At 44.1% G+C, this 21,650-nt stretch overlaps 1 protein-coding gene across 6 annotated transcripts in view; it reads left to right on the top strand.

Moving 5' to 3' along the window:
* Positions 1-20,065, top strand: part of EGFR (epidermal growth factor receptor) — a 298,096-nt gene extending 278,031 nt beyond the window's left edge. For 5 of the 6 annotated variants that reach the window (XM_029062043.2, XM_029062046.2, XM_029062041.2 and 2 more), the window contains 8 exons: positions 3,516-3,671; positions 4,806-4,881; positions 7,468-7,614; positions 9,882-9,979; positions 10,841-11,008; positions 11,119-11,166; positions 11,604-11,709; positions 12,621-20,065. In XM_029062043.2, coding sequence (XP_028917876.1) covers positions 3,516-3,671; positions 4,806-4,881; positions 7,468-7,614; positions 9,882-9,979; positions 10,841-11,008; positions 11,119-11,166; positions 11,604-11,709; positions 12,621-12,991 — 1,170 coding nt within the window. In that variant the 3' untranslated portion in view covers positions 12,992-20,065. The remainder of the gene's footprint in view (positions 1-3,515; positions 3,672-4,805; positions 4,882-7,467; positions 7,615-9,881; positions 9,980-10,840; positions 11,009-11,118; positions 11,167-11,603; positions 11,710-12,620) is intronic. The other variant, XM_029062042.2, reaches the window with a different exon arrangement.
* The last annotated feature ends 1,585 nt before the right edge of the window (positions 20,066-21,650 follow it).

Below are 21,650 nucleotides of genomic sequence, written 5' to 3'. Positions count from 1 at the left end.
AACTCATGAAAAGGGAAGACGGTTGTGGGTGTATTTGGTAGCTCAGGATTGGATTGCAAGGAGATGGGGTTAGGAGGGGGATTCCTTTCACATTCAAACTAGTTTTGTCCTGCCTCTAGCAACTAGAAGAGAAATATAGTGGGGAAGAGGAGAAGGTTTTGTTTGGATGATCATGGAGAAATGATTATGAAGCCCCTGAGAGGTAGGCCTGGGAAAGGGTGGGGGAGAGAGGGTAAAAAAAAGAGGCCAAATGAAGGTTAAAATGTGACATTTCCCCTTTCCCAGGCATCTCCCTCATGCCTGGAACTCTCTCCCTCGTCATATCTGACAGTCCACCACTCTCCCTACCTTCAAAAACCCTCCTAAATCAAATCTCCAAGAGGCCTTTCCATACCGAGCCCTTTTTTTCCCTCTGCTCTCCCCTCTGAGTTGACTATGAACTTGACTTATGTACCCTTAAGCAGCTTGATACTCACCCCAGCCCCACAGTACTTATGTAAATATGCTTGTAATCTACTATATTTTTCCAATCCCTAATCTATTTTATTTCTCATCTCCCCTTGTAGATTGTAACATCCTTATGGGTAGCCATTGCATCTACCAACTCTGTAATACTGTACTTTTCCAAGCATTTGATACAGTGCCATACACATAGAAAGCACTCAATAAATATCACTGATTGATCTCGGTACAGAACTGGAGCCTTCCCTGAAATGGCAAACCAAAATCCTGATTCATTATTGATCTCGGCCTCCTTGAGGTGTATCTGAACAGCTCATGTCCATTTTTTGTAATGGTATTTGTCAAGTGCTTACTTTGTGTCAGGCACTTTCATACATTCATTCAATAGTATTTATTGAGCGCTTACTATGTGCAGAGCACTGTACTAAGCGCTTGGAATGAACAAGTCGGCAACAGATAGAGACAGTCCCTGCCGTTTGACGGGCTTACAGTCTAATCGTGGGAGACGGACAGACGAGAACGATGGCAATAAATAGAGTCACTAAGCACCAAGGTAGTTACAGACTAATCAGGTTGGACACAGTCCCTGTCCCATGTAGAGATGACAGTCTTAATCCCCATTTTACAGATGAGGTAACAAGGCCCAAAGAAGTGAAGTGACTTGCCCAAGGTCACACAGCAGACAAGGGGCAGAGGCGGGATTAGAACCCAGGTTGTTCATAACACAGAAGGCTTCCCCCAAAGCTGATTGATAGAGAAGGTGTGTGTGGATGGGATTTTTTTTGGCCACTTGCTCAGGAAGAGTAGGAACTTACTTTCTCCCGTCGAGCTGGGTGAGGAAGACTGTGAGCTCCTAGTGTTCTCTCCCCTCAGTTTCCTCATCTGCAAAATGGGGATTAAGTACCTGTTCTGTGAGCCCCAGGTGGGGCATGGATTGTGTGTGATCTGAGAGAGCACAGTGTTTGGATACGCTTAACAGATACCACAATTATTATTATCGTCATTAGACTGTGTTGGCTGTTGGGAGCTTACTCTCTGGAGAGTATGGGAGGTGGAAAAGCGAACCTCTTCTCCCCTCTGTTGCTAGAACTCTGCTGGGCTTCAAGGGAGAATCCAACTTGCTTCTAGACTTTTCCTTCCAGGAGATTGAGGGAAAATTAGCCATATACAGGACCCACACCGATATTTATGTTGCTTACTCTGTCTTGTTATTTTGAATTGCAGCTGTGGCTGTTTCATGGATGTTCCTTAGAATCCCCCTGGGTCTGGGTGGATTCCTACGAATCCACTGAAAACAGTCCCTAGGCTTCCTTTGTCCTGATTTAGTCCTCTTGCAACTTTAAATTCTGGCCAACCTTTTCAAAGTTTACCCTGGCCATTAGACAGTCCCTAAGAAAAGAGAATCTGTTGCTGTGAACAGAGAATCAGGAAATGAACCTCCAAAAAGCCCTGTTAAAAACCTATTCATCCATTACTTCCGGTACCTTTTTTGTTGGGCTATTATGTCTTCATAAGAGACATTATGGCTCTTATCTTTAGCGGCCAGCTAAAATATAACCCTCTGGGAAACAGGCCAGTGTTGCAAACTGCCTCCGAGACAACTGCCGAAAAGATGTCGGGTGGATGGTCTAATTTCTGAAGGATTATAATCTCCGATTTAAGAGCCTTGTTGCTTATTCCTTGGGCTGGACCTGAACCCTTCACACCATTAATGCTGTATTCCAGGACACTCTTCCTGTCTCCTTTCTCCCCAGGAAATGCCCTTTTCTCACCCCCCTTCCCTCTACTGGCTGCCTCCCACCACCACGCTTTAGAAAACTGGTTGTAAATGTCTGTTTTCATCCAAAGGCCTTGAGCTTCTGTAGAGGCAGTGTAATAGTTAAGTCTGCTCCTGTTCTTTCCAAAACTTGATTTGGGGGCGGAAGCTGGGGGAGAGGACTATGGAGTGGGCTACATTTATACAATGAGACAAACTTACAAAGTGGCAAGGAGCCAAGTTGCTGGGGTGTTTCTTTTGGCAACACAAACAACCCCCGGCTCCGCAGGGGAGTTCCGCTCAGAAGGCCGGGGGTCGGGGAATTAGGAGGAAGGGGCTGGATGGTGGTCCCTGCGGCCGAAGGGAAGCAAGCCAGAAAGCCAAAGGATTCCCAGCCCTTTTGCCTCTCTTTATCATCCCCTAAGTGTGATCGCCTTGGTGCTTGGCTCACAGACCGAAAAGGCTTTCACTGTTAACCCTGTGAAGTTTAAAAGGAAACCGAGAAGAAAGAGAAGGGGTACGGTTCTTTCAGTGGAACTGGAAAATCCTCAGCCTTTAATGTGAATCTCACAGAGGAGGATAAAAGACAACGGAAACCTGGTGTGGATTCCGGGTTCCCCCAGAGCAGGAGCACAGGCACAATTAACCCTTTTTAAATGGGGTAAAGAGTTTCACAGTTGAGGTGGTGGGGGGGAAAATAGAGGCCTTTCTATTCTCTAGAAGAAAGAGATTGCATTAGGCATAATACCCCAGTCACCGAGGAGAGGAGAAGCTGAAACCGGCACCACATATAAAAGGGAGATCAAAAAGGGAGATTAGATTGACCGCACTCTCCTTTCCCTCAAAAGGCACCTTATTTCCCTCCCCTCCTCCTCCTCTCTTTCACCTCATCCTAAGATTTGGGAGCATGATTTGAAGTCATTTCATTTTTCTAGGCCCCAGTTACCTCATCTGTAAAATATGGACTAATACTGTGAGCCCCATGTGGGACAGGGACTGTGTCAAACCTGATTACCTTGTATCTTCTCCAGTACCCAAGTGTTCTAAGCAGAACTCAGTAATGTGGAACGAGGAGGCAGCCCATCGCCAGCTTTTCCATTTCTCTGCTGCTCTGCTGTTTTGAAACATTGCTGTATTTTCTAACTCATTTTTACAACCTAGAGGAGTCAACAGAAAGAAGTTCTGCTTCTTTGACATCTGGCTTTGATGCAATGCTCACTTTGGGAACCCCTCCAGAGATCCAGGGGTGGGGGTCTTCTCTAGGATTTACCTTGTCCTCCCTTGCCTTTCATTTCAGGGAATGAATTACTTGGAAGAACGCCGGCTGGTCCACCGAGACTTGGCAGCCAGAAATGTCCTGGTGAAGACGCCCCAGCACGTGAAGATCACAGATTTTGGATTAGCCAAGCTGCTTGGGGCTGAGGAGAAGGAATACCATGCAGAAGGAGGCAAAGTAAGCACCGGGTCAGATTGAACCAACAAGCTAAGGTGGAGGGAAGGAGCCATTATGCATTGCAGGATGCCAGAGTTCCCACTTCTTTCTTGCTGTGGAAGCCCTTGCCTTCTCTCTCTCCTGTTTTTGGGCAGAGACATTCTGAAATTGCAGTTGGCTGGGGCAAAACAGATGCCACTAATTAGGAGGTGTGTGTGTTTGTGTGTGTGGCTGTGATGCCCCATATCTGTTGCTTCTTTCGTCAGTGGTATTTATTGAGCACCTACTGAGTGCTAAAGCCTTGAACTCAGCAAGGAGAATATACTAATAACCACATCTCCTCCCCACAAGGAGCTTAGAGGTCAGTGTGGAAGACAAAGATGATTTACCAGTAGGTAAATCAAGAAGAAGAATTAAGATAGACTGTGAGCTCACTGTGGGCAGGAAATGTGTCTACCAACTCCATTGTACTGTACTCTCCCAAGTGCTTAGTATAGTGTTCTGCACCCAGAAAGCACTCAATAAATACCATTGATGATGATGTACAAACATTTATAATTATATCTGAATGAAGTTGCCGAACAAATGTCAAAGTAAATATATAATTAAAAATATACTTGTGTGCGTGAGTGCTGATGATACTTAAATGCTAAGGGAGGGTTAATGTGATGGGGTGTTGATAGGTTATGTCAAACCTGATTAACTTGTATCTACCCTAACTCTTAGAACAGTGATTGGCAGATAGTAAGTGCTTAGCAAGTACCATAATTATTAATTACTATTATTGTTATTAGACGGAATAAAACCCAAGGAAATCGAGGGCTCCTGGAGAGGGACAGGATCATCTGATGAGGCAGTGAAGGGAAGGTGCTCAAGATGCTTCAGGGGGCTAAAGACACCATCTATACAGTCTCAGCCCAATCTCAAAATATTAGAGGAAATTGGTTTGTGTTCTTCAAAGCAATGGACATCTCCATTTCAAAATTATAGGTAGCAGAAGCATCCACAATCATTAAAAAGATTGGGCCTGGGTTTGGACAGAACAGATTTTGTTGCAGCTGCTGCTCTTAGGATTGCTATTAGAATCAGAATGTTTTGCTTTTCTCTAGTAGAAGAGGGAGCATTGCCTTACTATTTCATTTTAATCACCCTCAGGTTCCTATCAAATGGATGGCTTTGGAATCTATTTTACACCGGATCTACACCCACCAGAGTGATGTTTGGAGTTATGGTGAGTCTGAAATCTGACTCCTAAATAATTGGTCCAAAATGGGAGCTGGATGTGTAGATTTGTTCATTTTTACTACATGTTCTAACATCATTTGGGGTTTTTTTTGCCCCCCAAGACAATGACAGGAAATAATAGGACATGAGCTGTTTAATATACTCCATGGCTAACCAAAGCAAATAGGAACAGATTAGTGAAACCATGTACTATTTGAAATGTTTCTGGACATGTCTGAAAGATTTACTTTTTTTCAGAATTGAAATTTGGAAAAGACATCTTCTAGTTGCTTATCCTCTACTTTCAATTAATTATCAATCATTTTTTGAGCATTTACTGTGGGCAGAACACTTTATTAAGCTCTTAGGAGAGTACCATATAACAGAGATGGTAAATGTGATCCCTGCCCTCAAGGAGCTCACAGTCTAAAGAGGGTACTAAGTAAATGACTTATAGGATGGGTCTGTGTACTCAAACAGATGGGGGCTTTAGGTGTAGTCTGACTCATAAAAGCCTAAGTTCCCAGGAAAAGAACCAGTTTCTATGCTAAAACAGCTTGATATCTATTACTTGGCAGTGCAACTGACAATCTCTTTAACTAGGAATCAGTGAATGCCATTCATCATTTAATGAGATATTGTCCAAACAAGGCCACATTTTCAGTCAACTTCTATGTCATGGCCAAATTAACTCTTATTTCACACAGTTCTATACAGTATACATCACTCTTCAGCCATTTCCCTGACTCTCCATTACTGTCCTTAGTATTGACAGTTGGGGACTGTGAATAAAGATTCACAAGTAATTCGGAAACCTCATTTAAACTGTTAATTTTGATCAAGTCTCCCTCTGGGATAGAGGCCGGGAGGCATCAGGTGTCCAATTGTCAGAGCATGGCCTAGTGGAAAGAGCATAGGCCTGAGAGTCGGAAGGTCTCCGGTTCTAATCCCCGCTCCACAGACACTTGTCTGCCGTGTAACCTTGGGCAAGTCGCTACACTTCTCTGGGCCTCAGTGACCTCATCTGTAAAGTGGGGATTGAGACTGTGAGGCCTATGTGGGACAGGGACTGTGTCCAACCCGGTTTGCTTGTAACCACCTCAGCACTTACTAAAGTGCCTGGCACGTAATAAGCACTTAACAAATACCACAATTAGTCTTATTATAATTATTATGAAAGAGGAGGGGAGGTGGGGCCTTGAAAACCAACAGACTCCATTTTATCAAATGGAGAAATACAGAGTCATCAAACTAGGACTCAAGTCCCCAGTATATTCAGAGCCAAAAATGGGTAAAGGAAGACTAATGATTTACTAGCTCTGCTGATACCTCATGTCAACATCAACAGTGTTTACTGAGCGCCTGTCTGCCAAGGGTCAAGCACTGTTCGAGGCACTTGGGAAACTTACAAATTAAAATGTGAACCTTTCCGAAAGCTTCCAGTCAAGTGGGAGAGGCAGACAGCATGCATTGACAAAGGTCCCTTGGTTACAAGCGAGAAGAGATGTAAATGATAAACACAAGCGAATAAATTAATAAAAAATTCATCGCTTCATTTAGTGTCCGGAGGCCTTAAACTCTTCAAATGAGTTTTCTTCCAAGAGGCCCAGTTTCCAACTGTTACCCTCTCATAGTGTTAAAGAGAAGGAGGGAGGCAGTTCATGTTACAACATCTTCAAAGAGAGAATGATTCTAACACAAAGGATGAAAAGAAAACGGTATAATTCAGCCTTTGAACTTCCCAAAATAATCAACTAGCTGTGCTGAACATACGATTTTCTGAGGTTAAGTAGTTAGGAAATTAAGGGCACCATTGCCCCAGAACATTGGTTGCAAAATCTGGAAAAACCTCCCTCCCCTTAACAGATCAGGATGGATTTTGAAAGCAGCCTTATTAAGAATAGAGTTAAGTCTCCATTACAGATGGATTGTCTTCCTCCCTTCAGAATCACATGACCATATGACTCATGAACAAAGCCTGCCACCCATTTCGCAGCAGGACTGCTAAATCCAGTACCCATCCTTTCCTCATATGAATGTCCTCTTCAGCCTTGCTAGAGGTTGATTGACCCTGAGGGAATATAAATGTCTCTACCGTCCAAAGACTGTACAGTTAGTGTAGGCTAGTGCTCTACCCAGTCCTCTTCAAGGCTCTGGGACAAGTCATTAACTCTTTTCTGCTTCTTAGTTCCTTCAGCTCTAAAATGAGGAATATACACATACACGGCAGGTGATCCCTACCCACATCTCAGGAATAAAGGAGGAGAAAGTCCAATCGATCGATCAACAGTATTTACTGAGTGCTCACTGTGTGCAGAGCACTGAACTGAGCCCTAGGGAGAGTACAGTAAAACAGAGAGGATGGGGCGATCCCAGCCAACGGATGCTATGTCCTGGAAACCGAAAGCTCCCTGTGGGCAGGGCCTGGGTCTACCAACTCTAATAGACTCTATTTTCCCAAGTCTTTAGTGCAGTGGTCTGCACAAAGTAAGCGCTCAATAAATAAGATTGATTGAGAAAGGAGATTGAGAATGACCGCGACTGTCTTTACTGCTTCTGTGAATGACCTGTTCCTTCTTCACCCTCTCCACAGGAGTCACCGTTTGGGAGCTGATGACTTTTGGCTCAAAACCCTACGATGGAATTCCGGCTAGTGAGATTTCATCCATCTTGGAGAAAGGGGAGCGTTTGCCTCAGCCACCCATCTGCACTATTGATGTCTACATGATCATGGTCAAATGTGAGTTGGGTTGGGTTGTGAGGCCACTGTTAGCATGTGCCGGTGACTGCCTTAGAGCCGTCTCAGTACGACACAGCCACGGGCCTGGGAGTCCGAAGGACTTGGGTTCTAATCCCGCTCTGCCGCTTCTCTGCTGTGTGACCTTGGGCAAGTCACTTCACATCTCTGTACCTCAGGTCCTGTAAAATGGGGATTAAATACCTGTTCTCCCTCCTACATAGACCGTGAGCCCCATGTAGGGCAGTACCTGAGTCCAACTTAATTAACTTGTACCTACCCCAGTGCTAAGAACAGTGTTTAACCCATAGTAAGCGTTTAACAAATACTATTAAAAAAAAGCTCCTTTAGAAAGATTGACTTTAGTCATCTTTAGAAGAAACAAACATGAAAACCTGAGATGAATTATGACATCAATATGGTGCACTTTGACTTTTTAGCTACTTGATCAAGTCATAGGCCAACATGAATTCGGGTCCCTGGCTGCCATCCTAATAGCCTGGGCCTTGTCGTTCTAGAGTCATACAGGTCAAATAGTCATAATGTTGAGTGTTTACATGCCAAGCACTGAGCTAAAAGTTGGAGAAGATACAACACAAGCAGATCTGACATAGCCCGACCCACCCCACCCACAGTCTAAGGGATGGGGAGAACTGGTATGGAAGCCCCATTTTAGAGAGGATGAAATCGGGGCCCAGAAAAGTTAAGTGACTTCATTCAATAGCATTCACTGAGCGCGTACTATGTGCAGAGCACTGTACTAAGTGCTTGGAATGTACAACTCGGCAACAGATAGAGACAATCCCTGCCCAATAACGGGCTCACTTACCTTATGTCATACAGCAGGCCGATGGAGCTGGGATTAGAACCTGGGTGTCCTGATTCTCCAGGTCTTTCTAAATGTCTGACAGTGAACAGTCAGGCAAAGCTTTTTTAAGAACCATTTTTGTTTTGTACCTGTTCCTGTTCACAGTCCAACTTCATGAAGAGGCCTGCTGGCTCAGCATCTAGGAAAGCAACTAGTGGATAGAGCATGGGCCTGGGAGTCAGAAGGACCTGGGTTCTAGTCCTTGTTCCAGCCCTTGTCTGCTGTGTGACCTTGAGCAAGTCACTTCACTTCTCTAAGCCTCAGTTACAGCATCTGTAGAAAGGGGATTAAGATTGTGAGCCCCATGTGAGATAAGGACTGTGTCCAACCTGAGTAGGTTGTATCTACCCAGCATTTAAAACAGTGCCCGGGCCATAGTAAGTGCTTAACAAATACCATAAAAAGAAAAAAAAACCCTTGTAGGCTGGATTGTGTGAACTGATGAAAGAAATGGTTTCTGCCAGAACTTTAATTAAATGTTTTTTTCTGTAATGCAGGGACTGCTATATGAGGTCACCATAAAAACGCTGCAACCCATTATCCAGGAAGGTGACCAAACCAATATAACAATTAATAAAAGTCAGCAACACAAATGCCCCCTGAAATCTAAATATAAAAGGTTAAAATAAATTTTAAGAGAAGCAGGTTCTTATAGTATGAAAACCTCAAATATAATTGTGCTGCTTAATATCTTCCTAAACATAGAATCATAGATCTATTTGGGATTTCTACTACTCCATGTAATTTGTAATTAAAAGGCACATGTTTTTGGTGTAATTCAGAAAATTGAGATTTATTGGATTCTCTTCAGCATATCCATCCCTCAGAAAGGTGAGAGGCAGCATGGCCTAATGGAAAGAACACAGGCCTGGGAGTCAGGGGACCTGGGTTCCAATCCTGGCTCCACCACTTGTCTGCTGTGTGACCTTTGCTTCTCTGTACCTTGGTTCCCTCATCTGTAAAATGAGGATTAATGCCTGTTCTCCTTCCTACTTACAATAGGATCTCCATGTAGAACCTGCTTATCTTTTCATCTACCCCAGTGTTTAGTACAGTGCTTTGAACGTAGTAAGTGCTTAAAAATACCACAATTATTAGTATTATCAAGGCGCTTTGGAATACCATTTGACTGTAATATGCTTAATCTTTGAAATAGGGATAGTTGTAAACTGTTTTATAAACTCATTGTAGAGCGGGAATGTTGCTAGAGTGCTTGGTACAGTGCTCTGCACAAAGTAAGTGCTCAATAAATACCTTTGATGATAGTGTTTGGGGAAGAAAACCACACTGAAGCCCTAGCACTTGTACATTCACATGGTGTATGTTCTTAAATGTCTCCCGTTCTTTAAATTACAATTCCAGCTTTGCTAGCTAGCTTCATTTGCATCATTTTTTTCTTTAGGTTGGATGATCGATGCAGATAGTCGCCCCAAGTTTCGAGAGCTGATACTTGAATTCTCCAAAATGGCCCGTGATCCTCAGCGCTATCTGGTCATTCAGGTACTGACTCTTTATCATGGACTTGGTCTCAACGAAGAAAGCGGATTTAATAGAGATCAAGTTCAACTGCAGCAAACTAACCTCTTAGTCAAAAATATTGACTAGACTCTAGATGCCAGTGGTGTCTTACTACGTCCAATTCAAGGTTAATAAGGAAATGCACCGTCCCTCCCCTTAATCTGTTTGGCAGCTAATCTGATCAAAAATGACTCACATCCTCCCCTTTTCCATCATCATCATCATCAATACTATTAGTGGGATTGGCAAAGAACCTGAAACTCCCTGGAACGTGGTCAGCACTGGGGCAGGAAGGGGGGAAACAGAGACAGAAAGATTAAGTGATTTTCTGCATGACTTACAGGAAGCCAGGACTAAATACAGAGCAACTACCTCTTTAGTGACCTCATTATTGAGCTCGAGTTCTCGCTGAGAATTCTACTCTACCTCTTCCCAGACTCCCCTTATTTCTGGCTGTACAAGTCCATCACATGGGCTATGTCACCCACCCTTCCTGTTCAGAAGAAAAATAGGATTTTAGCCAGAAAAATATGATAGAGCACAGGCCTGGGAGCCAGCAGGTCATGGTTCTCATCCTGGCTCTGACATTTGTCTGCTGTGTGGCCTTGGGCAAGTTGCTTCACTTCTCTGGGCCTCAGTTACCTCATCTGTAAATTGGGGATTGAGACTGTGAGCCCCATGGGGGACGCGGATTGTGTCCAACCCGAAATGCCTGTATCCACCCTAGCACTTAGTACGGTGCCTGGCACACAGTAAGCGCTTAACAAATACCACAACTATCAATTTTATTATTATAAGTGAATGCAGTGGAAATAGCATATGGTATCTGGGTCTTTCCGACAGGGGGATGAACGAATGCATCTGCCGAGCCCCACGGACTCCAAGTTTTACCGCACTCTGATGGAGGAGGAGGACATGGAAGATATCGTCGACGCCGATGAGTACCTCATTCCTCACCAAGGGTTCTTCAACAGCCCTTCCACATCCAGAACTCCCCTCTTGAGTTCTCTGGTAGGAAGCTTGTCACTCGCACACAAACCAACCACAGCTGAGGGTTCTGGGGATTTGAAATGAAGTTGTTTAAACAATCTGTTATAACGATCTTCATTTTTCTTTTTAAGAGTGCTACCAGCAACAATTCCACCACTGCCTGCATTGACAGAAACGGGGTAAGTCGGAACATCTGCCAAGCTGTTGATAATTCACTTGCTGTCTCTTTGATGGAGATTCTCTGAATCAGTTGAATTTATGGAGCGCTTACTATGTGCAGAGCACTGTACTAAGCACTTGGGAGAGAAAAATATAACAGAATTTGGTAGACTTGTTCCCTAACCACCCCTCCAAAAGGGAAACAAGTCACAAAATAAGAGTCGAGGGGATAATTTATATATGGAAAAGTGGGCCCAAAGATTCCTTTACCTTTCTAGACTGTAAGCTCATCTCTAGACCGTAAGCTCTTTGTGGGCAGGGAATGTGTCTGTTTGTTACACTGTACTCTCCCAAGGGCTTAGTACAGTGCTTTGCACACAGTAAGTGCTTAATAAGTACGATTGGATGTATGAATGAATGAACTATATGATGTTCATTGCTATAATTTCCACACCAGCAGGGTTGTGCCTTGAAGGAAGACAGCTTCGTCCAGAGGTACAGTTCAGATCCCACCACTGTCTTCTTTGAAGATAGCCTAGAAGATGGCTTTCTGCCCGTTCCAGGTGAGTTGATTATGTCTGCAAATGTAAACCAGGTACTCAAGTTTTTGCTTTGCTCGGGGGTCACAAGGCAAATCTCTATCCGCTCATGATCTTTTGACATCCTCATCCCCACACCCTCTTTAGAGGATACCAGGTCAATTCAGAAATTTGAAACAATAATCAAAGTTGAGGTATGGGTCTTGTTAAAAGTGAATACCAGCTAATTGGGTGAGCATTGCAGAAGGCTATTATACTTGTGGATTTCTGTTTGTTGAGCGTCTGAAAGAATGAGTGGTCACTGGGCAAACACAAAGCATCCAGAATGTATAAGAGATGACCAACCAGAAGGAGTAAGTGATCACGCTAAACTTGTTTCCTGGACCTGGGCCTTTTCTCATCTCCCACCCCTGCTCCTTACTCTAACTCTACATCTGCTTTTGCTGCTATATACACACTCCACCAACCCAACCGTGTTTTTCTAATAAACCAAGTTAGCTTGGGAGAAAGGTAGGAAATGTTTCAGGGTATCCAGAGGGGATACCCTGCTCGGAGTGGGACCGAGGAAGCATCGTGGCCCAGTGGAAAGAGCACGCACCTGGGAATCAGAGGACCTGGGATCTAATCCCCACTCCACCACTTGTCTGCTGTGTGACCTTGGGCAAGTCACTTCAGCTCTCTGTGGCTCAGTTACCTAATCTGTATAATGGGGATGGAGACTGTGAGCCCCACATGGGACATGGACTGTGTCCAACCTGATTAGCCTGAATCAACCCCAGCGCTCAGTACAGTGCCTGGCACATAGCGCTTAACAAATACAATTCCATTTCTTAAAAAAACGTAAGGCACAAAAGAGGACCCCCACCACAGCATCCTCCTCACCTGGCCTTTTCCGAGCATGCATCAATCACTCCTCCATTTCTTTGTCATTTCAGAATACATCAACCAGTCAGCCCCACAGAGGCCTCCAGGTTCTGCGGTTCAGAACCCTGTCTACCACAACCAGCCTTTAAATCCCAATTCTACTAAAGACTCTCACTACCAGAACTCGCACAGTAATGCAGTGGACAACCCAGAATATCTCAACACGGGACAACCCACCTTCATCCAAAAGGCATTCGACGGCTCTTCCTACTGGGACCAAAAAGCCAACCATCAGATTAACCTGGACAATCCTGACTACCAGCAGGACTTCCTACCCAAGGAAGCCAAGCCTAACGGGGTCTTTAAATTTCCTGCAGCCGAAAATCCCGAGTACCTTCGGGTGGCAGCGCCCAAAAGTGAATTCATCGAAGCGTCGGCATGACAGAAGAGAGACCTCCACCCCTGCTCCCCCAATTCAGCCAGCCAGGCTGCTGAAGGACCATCCTATGGACACCGTCATCCACTGACCCACTTTGTCGCCATCGTGTTTTTCCTTCGGAGGTGTGAGCTGCCTTCACCGGACTCTGGTACGACGACCCTCATTCTTCATCAGGATTGGCTCTTTTACGTGGATGCACGACGAAGTGGAACGAAAAATATCTGTGGACATCATGGGAGCAACGCTGTTTTCCAACAAGCCTCTGAAAAATGATACCGGGGAGCTTATTTTTAGCAAGATACTTCAAATGTACAATAGTTAACCTTTTTAGAAATGCTTTTGAGACCTAAAGGGGGGGGTAAATCATGGGCATTGGGCTCACATCCTCGCTTGTTGGCTTTAAGCTGGTTGGGCCACACTGATTAAGAATCGGGCGAATGCATTGAGGCCTCAGGAACCTGGAAAACATTGATTGGCCCGATTGGACTTGTCTCGAGACAGAAAGAGCAATCCTCCACTACGCTTCCAGATTCTCTAGGTTCCAATTGGGGCACGGTGGTGCTACTCCTAGACCGAAGCCCAAGGAGTAACGAAAAGGCAGTTGAGCCTCTTACTGACCACTAGAGTTGGAGAAACCAAGAACATTGTTTGTAAATGTCTCTATGGTACTCACCTGTTTTAAAATGTTTTCTGAATATGAACCCCTGTCTTAATCCTTTTTTTTTTCTGTTCCGTTCTAGCTAGCTGTAGAGACCACTTGATTGGTTAAGATTGGTTAAGTGGATATAACCGGAAAATCTGTCGGGGAAGCTTCCCCTTGGCTCACTCTGTTGGGTCAAGGGTGCCATTTTCAAGATGGAGAGGAAAGACGGACAGGAAATGCAAAAGATCAGAAGGCTAATCTTATGAGCTGGAGTAGTTGACTCAGATGAAACTGTACAAAACCTAAACTTGTTTAAGGGGAAATGCAAAAAGAAGCCATCCAGAACAATTAGATTGTAATAGTTTGATTTAAAGGAAAAACAACTTAGCCAACTGTAGGAAATTAAATTTTTTCCTTTTTCCTTCAATTTGATCCAAAAATATGCTGCCTAAAAGCTAACTCCTCCTGGAATACATCATCATGCCTTTCTATTCCCTGCTTCTTTGGCCTTTTTCAAGTGATAAAAGTTCACCATATGCTAGATCTCGGCAGAAAACTGGGTAACTCTGCTCCCAACCTAGAGGAAATACAGAAAGAGGAAGTCAAAAGGTGGGGTAAAACTCCAAAATTTTCAAAATCAAATTGTGTGGGAGCAGTGATGCATTTCTGAAATTACAACCTGTGAATTTACTAGATGAACATCTGTATGTTCATTTGATTGTGTGCCTAAAGATACTCTGAAGCAATTCATTTTACTACAGATATTCCTGGGCTCACTCTCCAGACAGTCGTTTGCATGATAGCATTCCTCACGTTTTCAGAATGCCTGTCAGTGGATGTTTTTAGTATCTCCTCTGGAAAAAATGAGATTAGGGGAAAATGAAGCAATATTTCCCAGAAACTGTAATAAAGGAACATTTTAACCAATGGGTGGGTTGGGGTTTTTTTGTTTGTTTTTTGTTGTTGTTGTTTTCCCCCCACTATTCCTGCCTATCAGAAAGTGTGTTTCTGCCAGGGACTTAAGCACCTTATCTGAGACAGCTGAATGAGTGTGACCCTACGCTGGCCTTGGGATTCCTCCCAACAAAAGCCCAGAGAAGCTAGGGGGAAGACCCTCAGTCCAAGCTGATTTGTCTTGAACTCAACATCTCAGAATCTTCTGGGCAGAACTGACGGTCCCAGAGAGTCACAGATTCAGATCTCTACTTTTCCGGAAATAACTAACTGAAGGTGAGGGGCATCAGACCCATTCTCATCCCATCTTGGGAAGTTACTAGGGCTGAATTTCAGGGAGCAGTCAAGCACTTTTTCTTCTCTGTGCATTCAAAACCCCTCAGGATAAAACCCAGGTCAACTCCTGTGAGATACGAATGTAATGACTCTTAAAATTACAGTCATGCATCGCCTGTGAAATCAAGAAAGCAGAACAAAGCTCATGGGAAATGTAGAATTGAGTTAGTCGAAAAATCCAAAATCTATGCAGGGTTTGTCCGGGGCTCTGGGCAGTCTGAGTCCACACAGTAAGCCTCGACCAACGAGGAGATGACAAAGACTTGGTCTTTGAAAGAAGTTCAAAAAATGTGCCCATGCATTCTGTCTCATCTGCTAATGTGCTCTAAAGTCAGAAGGCTCGTTTGCCTTTTTGCCCCGAGATCTTGGGGTTAAAGAAAGGGAAGATGCTTTTATGTGGCCCCCTGACGCTTTCTGAAAATGGTGAGAGCTTAGACGGTACTGCTTTCGGCTGTTGATGGGATTGTTGCAAGAATCAGTTGATCTTTATGAACAAGAATGCTCATTGCTGCTCTTAGAGTCGACACATTTTTCCAAAGTTAAAAAAATATTGATTTAAATGATTTCCTCTTCAAACCTTGCAGGAGAAAGCTGACAGCTGGTCCTTTGGAGACTCAGATTTTCAGTCTAGAGGGAAATCTGTTTTATTCTTTCTGTGGGACTTCCATTCCACTCACAGAAATTCTCTGACCATCATCCAATCTTTAATTTGGAGGCTAATTTAGATGTCTAAGAATTTTGAGTACTGCTGCAAAATTGTATTTGATTCATTAAATGGATTAGTTTACTGTACTGAAAGTGTATAATCTGAGGAACTTCATTTCAAGAGAAAAATCTATTAAAACCAAAAGTGTTCCATTGCATTGCATTGGACAATTTGGGAAGATACTTACTGTTTTGAACTGCCTGAAAAGATGAGCCAAGGGGTTGGTATTGCCATCTGCCATTTCCAGGATGCCTCTAGGTACTAAAAGACTTGCGATGAGAGCAACTTTAAAAATATCAAAACTATCCCCATTTCCCTTCCCAGATTAACAGGACCAGGACAGTTCCAAAAGAGGGTGGAAACCAAATTAAAAGATGCTAATTTTCACAGTAGATTCCAACTTTAATACATTTAGGGCATTTGTAAATTCTGTGAACCAAGAGTAGTCATTCCACACCAACTGGACAGAACTGACTGAGTATTTGGGAGAGTATGAGACAGTTTGGGAGCAGATGGTCCCCTGACTGACAGTTCGGGAGCACGTGGTCCCCTGACTGACAGTTCGGGAGCACGTGGTCCCCTGACTGACAGTTCGGGAGCACAACACAGAATTAGAAAGGGTGAGGAAATAGGCCAGACTATTTGAAGCCCAAATTGAAGTGTTTCTAGTAATTATTAAGTGCCTACTGTGGGTAAAGCAGTGTACTAAATTCTAGGGGAAAAAAAGGCTAGGAAAAAAAAGGCTAGGAAAAAAAAGGGGTCCCTGGGCCCCAGTGGGCTCAGAATCTAAGAATAAAAGAGAGAGGGAGTTGGTGACAGGTAAAATGAAAAATGAAACAACCTAAGAGATAAGGACAAGGATAAATCGGAATAGAGCGATAGAGTACCATGGCTAGAAGAGCAGAGTTTCAGACTCACCTCAACACTCAGAGCTACAGCTTTCTAGAGTTTGAAAAGTCCTCACGCTCCTCGTTTTTCTCCGGTTCTGGCCTGGAACAAAGACTGACGGGAAGTCCCACTGGGTTGCGGGCTGGACAGCATCTCTTCCATCCTACAGGCCTCCGGTCCCAGGGTGAGGAAATGGCTTGGGCCGCTCTGATTTCGTACCCCTTGTGGTGAGGGGTTGGATAGGGCTTCACTTTTGCAAGGGACCAGTCCCGGGATCTGAGGAGATGAATGATAGGATGCTGGGACCGTTTGCATTTCCTGAAGAACAATCATTGTTTAGACTAGGAAACAGAACTCCGTCTTCTAAGGGTTGCTACCTCTTCAATGACCGCTGTTGAAACTGCCTTTGATTGTTCTTTTGCATTGTAATGGGAGAAATCATTTTATTGCAATGGGATGATCTGTTTATATCACTGTAAAATGCAATTGTACAGAAATGTCATTTTGATGATTTGAAAACCTCTTTCTAGTTTCACTGCCACAATACTGCTGTTTAAAGGGCAAGTCTTTTTTGGATGTGCCTAAAAGTTCACTTGGAAGCAGGATTTTTGTACCCAAATCCTATTTTTCTAACTTAGTTTTTTTCCCCTCAAATTCCTCCCTCCTCTGCTCTGGCACACTTTTTGGGTGTATCCTGATGGTAATTCATTTTTGTATGAAAGGGTACGAACCTAGACTATCTTAGGACCAAAGACCAATCTCCTTCTTGATAGCAATCGAAAGGAAGCAGCACCCTCCGCCACTCCACAGCCGTTCATTTCACCAAATCGGTATTCGGAACAGAGAGATCACCTAGCACCGAGAAAGCCGCACTCGTGATGAGGAGGGAAAAAAAAGAGAGAGAGAGAGAGAGGTCATTGGCATGGTGCTGGCTGTTTCGATGAAACAATTCCACATTCAAATTCACTATCATTATCCTCTGCTCCGGGTCCTCTCTACGTTGGGCCAAGTTTGAGGAAAGGAGTTAGGAATAGTAGCACCGGAGGGAGAATTGCCTGGAACTGGGGCATCGTTAACAAGCACTAGAGAAAACTCACAAGTCCGCCCCCCGTTTCTCCTCTCCCCAACTTCCACCCTTTCCTCCCCCCCAGCTATACACTTGGGAGGAACCCTGGCACAAATAAGAAAAAAAAGTCTTTCTGCTAGACCTGCTTAAGGAGGCCATAATCAACTGCTAATGAAGAGGGAGGAAGTTACGGTGTAAACCACCCAGACATTTGGAATAGCAAGCACCCAAGAAAGGAATTCTTGGGAGGGCATGCAATTTCCACAGTCTGCCTCTGGAACCAAAAAATGTTTCTCATGGAGATACTCGGCCATCTCTCTTTTATAGCTTCCTGAAAGCAAATAGGGCTTTCTAACCACCAGCAGAAATTCCATCAATTTCAAATTGAAATTTCAAGCTCTTGGGAGAGTGCCACACCAAGGCCCCGTTGACTAGCAGGTAACTGGCAAGGGATTTTTGTAAAGCCAAACACGCTTAAACTCCCCCACTCTCTTGTCCTGAATTTTGTCCAGATGGCAGCCTTCTGTATAATCCAATCTGTGTGAAATGAATAGAGAGCCTGTGGATTCATTGTCCCATTTCAGTCTGCTTGGGAATGGTGCACTCCATTCAAAACTAGGGAGCAGCAGCTTTGTTCTAAGGAACTTTCAAGCAATAGCTTTGTAAATTTCTAGACACCTTTTAGCAATGTAAAGTGACGCAAAGATGCACTATTTGTAAAAATAAGAAACAAGGCTGCCTTTTTATATGGTTTGTATTGATTAGAAGATATTGATCGTTTGTATATCGAGTGATAAAAATAAGGTGTACATTATTCTTTCTGTGTTTTTATCTTTAGGAGAATCTTTCTTGTAATATTTACGTGATATTATTCAGAAACAGATGTTGACATTAGTGTCATAGATCCAGTAGCACATCGGAACTAATGTAGACAGTCTCCTGATAAATATTGACTCATTTTTTATATAAGAGAAAGCAATGTAAATGGGGCTTCTCTAGAGCTGAGTGGGCTTAAATCCTGAAGCAACTTTCCCCATTCAAGAATTTCCAGTTCTTCTCATCTTAGCCAGGTTGCCAAATTGCAGTGAAAAATGCCTTGTGCCAACCACCTTGGCCTTTGGCAGAAGGAATCATGGGAAAACCCACCTATCTCTCCACCATAGTAGAGAGTTAGTGATGCTCACTCTTCTTCCGTAGCTTCCAACTCCACTCCGTCAGAGCTAAGAGAGAACGCCTGGTGGAAGGCATTTCCTGACCCCAAACTGCCTTGTGCTTCTTCAAGCCCTCAGAGAGAACAGATGTTGTTTTGTCATCGGTCCACAAGTGCCGAAACCCCGAGGAATTTACACGCTAAATTCCCTCACCAAAAATATAAGGTGTAGAGGGTTTTTCAGTCTACCACTTGTGAACTGACTGTGTGGTTTTTAAATTGCCCGGGTAAGAACATGCCCTTGAGTGGCACTGTAAGAGTTTGGTGGAGAGGACTAAACCTCAATCTAGAAAAACAAAGGATTCAATGCAAAGAGAAAAATTCAAAGCTTTGTATCTTAAAGAAAATAACCCCAGAGCCTCTTTCAGGCAAGGAAATGATTGTAGATGCAGTAATTTTTTCTACAGTGAATGGGCTATGTTTTGAAGAGCCTTATGTTAAGGGAAAAAATCACAACACATCAATCCAGTGGAAATTAATGAGTTAGGGAAACGTGGTTCAAAGATAACACCAGGACTGACCTTTTTCAAATCAAATTCTTATATTATGATCACCAATAGCAGAGTGCTTCACACCCCTGCTACTCACTGCTATTTTATTATATTAGATACTCTGAAGATGCAAAAACACAAAGAAACCAAGTCCTGAACATTACAGTAAGGCTGAAGCTGAGTCTAGGAAGTCCAGCACTACACTCATAACACAGAAGCTACTTGTACCAACTTGGTGATCGTGTTATGTTGTGGGGCAAAAATCTTCCCTAATTATTCCACCAGGTTATAGCCAAATCATGTAAACACATTTTAGGGCAGAACTGATTGCACTTGGACATGAAAGGGAAGGGGAAAAAAAAGTTCTTTCAGATGTTCAAGACTCCCCAAGAGAGTAGAAGTGGGTGTGATCTAGTCATCCTGTATAAGAAAGAAAAAAAAGCCGGTCCCTCCCAGGGGAGACAGGGAGTGGAGCTCTAGTTCTTCCAAAGAGACATCAAAGCCCAACTACTTCCAATGTAGGGGAAACAGCAGCTTCTGTGCCACTGAAATGGTGAATGTGATGGGGAAGAGCCTGGGAAAAGACCAGTAAAGTTGGATATGGGCAGAAGCTCCTGAGTTATTGCTCCCTGACCTAGTTTGATATCTCCGTCTTGGTAGGTGGACTCCGGCTAAAGAGGTGGGATGTTTTAGCCTTAAGGCTCTTCTTACTCTTTCCCTTCACTTCTGTAATGCAAATGGTAATGCATGATGTTTAGTAAAATAAAACTATCCTAAAAATTTCCCTTGGTTTCTGTGATTCTTCCCCTCTGAGGTCTGGAAGCTCTGTCCTTGAGTCAGACTTTAGGCTGGAACCAAAGATGCCTCAGCACTCACAGAAGAACTCAGAACTATTCCTGCCATCGTGCTGGGATACATCGGTAATAATCCCCTGCAGTCAGATTGATCAGGGTTCCCTGGGCAACTTCCAACCTCAGGATCTAGTAGACTTTCTAAAGCTGATCCAAAAGGGTGTTCTCCAAGAGAGAAGAGCTAAAGTAACTGGTGGTAAACTGCGTAAGGGAAGCGGTATGACCTTAACTGCGTAAAACTGGGAGAGGCTACGTGGTCCATAGGCAAGAACGTCAGCCTGGGAATCAGAGGACCTGGGTTCTCATCTACCTCTGCCATCTCCCTGCTGTGTGACCTTGGGTAAGTCGCTTCACTCCTCTGTGCCTCAATTACGTCATCTATAAAGAGGAGGTAAGAGTGTGCGTCTCATGTGGGACAGGGACTGTGCCCGACCTGCTAAGCTTGTATCTACCCCAGCGCTTAGAACAGTGCTTGGTACATAGTAAGCACTTAACGAGTACTGTTATTATTACAGAGCCACGCTACAATAGGGAAAACAGCAGCGAAACAGCAGTGGGTCTCCTGTTTGCACCTGCGTGAACTTGTGTGTGTTGTGTGTGTGTGTGTGTGTGTCTCCACACTCGCTCCCTGGTCTAGTTGAGGAAGCGAGTTGTCTGAGAGGATAGGGAGGATCATACCATTAGTATTCCAGGGCAGGACTGGATATTCTTTCAGCGGGCTCCAGCTGGGTCCGGAACTGGAGTTGCAGCTACATGAGCCGATTTTCTTATGTCCTGAATGGGTCCCTGGAAGGGGATGTGGGAAGCAAAGCTTCGGCCCTCCTCGGTCAAGTGAGGGGTGCCAGCGCTCTGGCCGGGACACCTCTTTCATCGATGCACTCTCCCAGAGGCGGTCCTTGCTGTATTGTGAAGGACCAGAACTCGTCCCTGCCAAAACATCCATCTGTGCAAATACCGAGCAGCTTAGAAAGATGGGAGCCGGGATAGGCAAATGGTTGGCAAAGGAGGTGACGTCCACAAAACACCCATGAGTGGTGGTTACAGTTGATGTATCGAAGACGAACGCTGTAGTACACTCTTTTTCCAAAATGTGGACCTTAAATATATGTTTTGACTTGAACAAGATTAGGGAATTAGGCGATGTTCTTCTGAACACTCACCAAGTGCTTAGTACAGAAGCAGCTGAGAAACAGAGAAGCAGAATGACTCAGTGGATAGAGCATAGGCCTGGGAGTCAGAAGGTCATGGTTTCTAATCTCCTCTCTGCCCCTTGTCTGCTGTGGGACCTTGGGCAAGTCACTTCACTTCTCTGGGCCTCAGTGACCTCATCTGTTAAATGGGGTTTGAGACTGTGAGCTCCATGTGGGATAGGGACTGTATCCAACCCGTGATGCTTGTATCTACCCCAGCACTTGTTACAGTGCCTGGCAAATGGTAAGTGCTTAACAAATACCATAAATATTAATTATTATTACTATTACAGTGCCCACCCCGAACTCTAGCCCCCACAGGGCAAG

Source organism: Ornithorhynchus anatinus, chromosome 4 (genome assembly GCF_004115215.2).
Source record: "Ornithorhynchus anatinus isolate Pmale09 chromosome 4, mOrnAna1.pri.v4, whole genome shotgun sequence".
Taxonomy (NCBI): domain Eukaryota; kingdom Metazoa; phylum Chordata; class Mammalia; order Monotremata; family Ornithorhynchidae; genus Ornithorhynchus; species Ornithorhynchus anatinus.
Note: the sequence above shows the minus strand (reverse complement) of the source record. Positions and strands in the feature narration are given on the sequence as shown.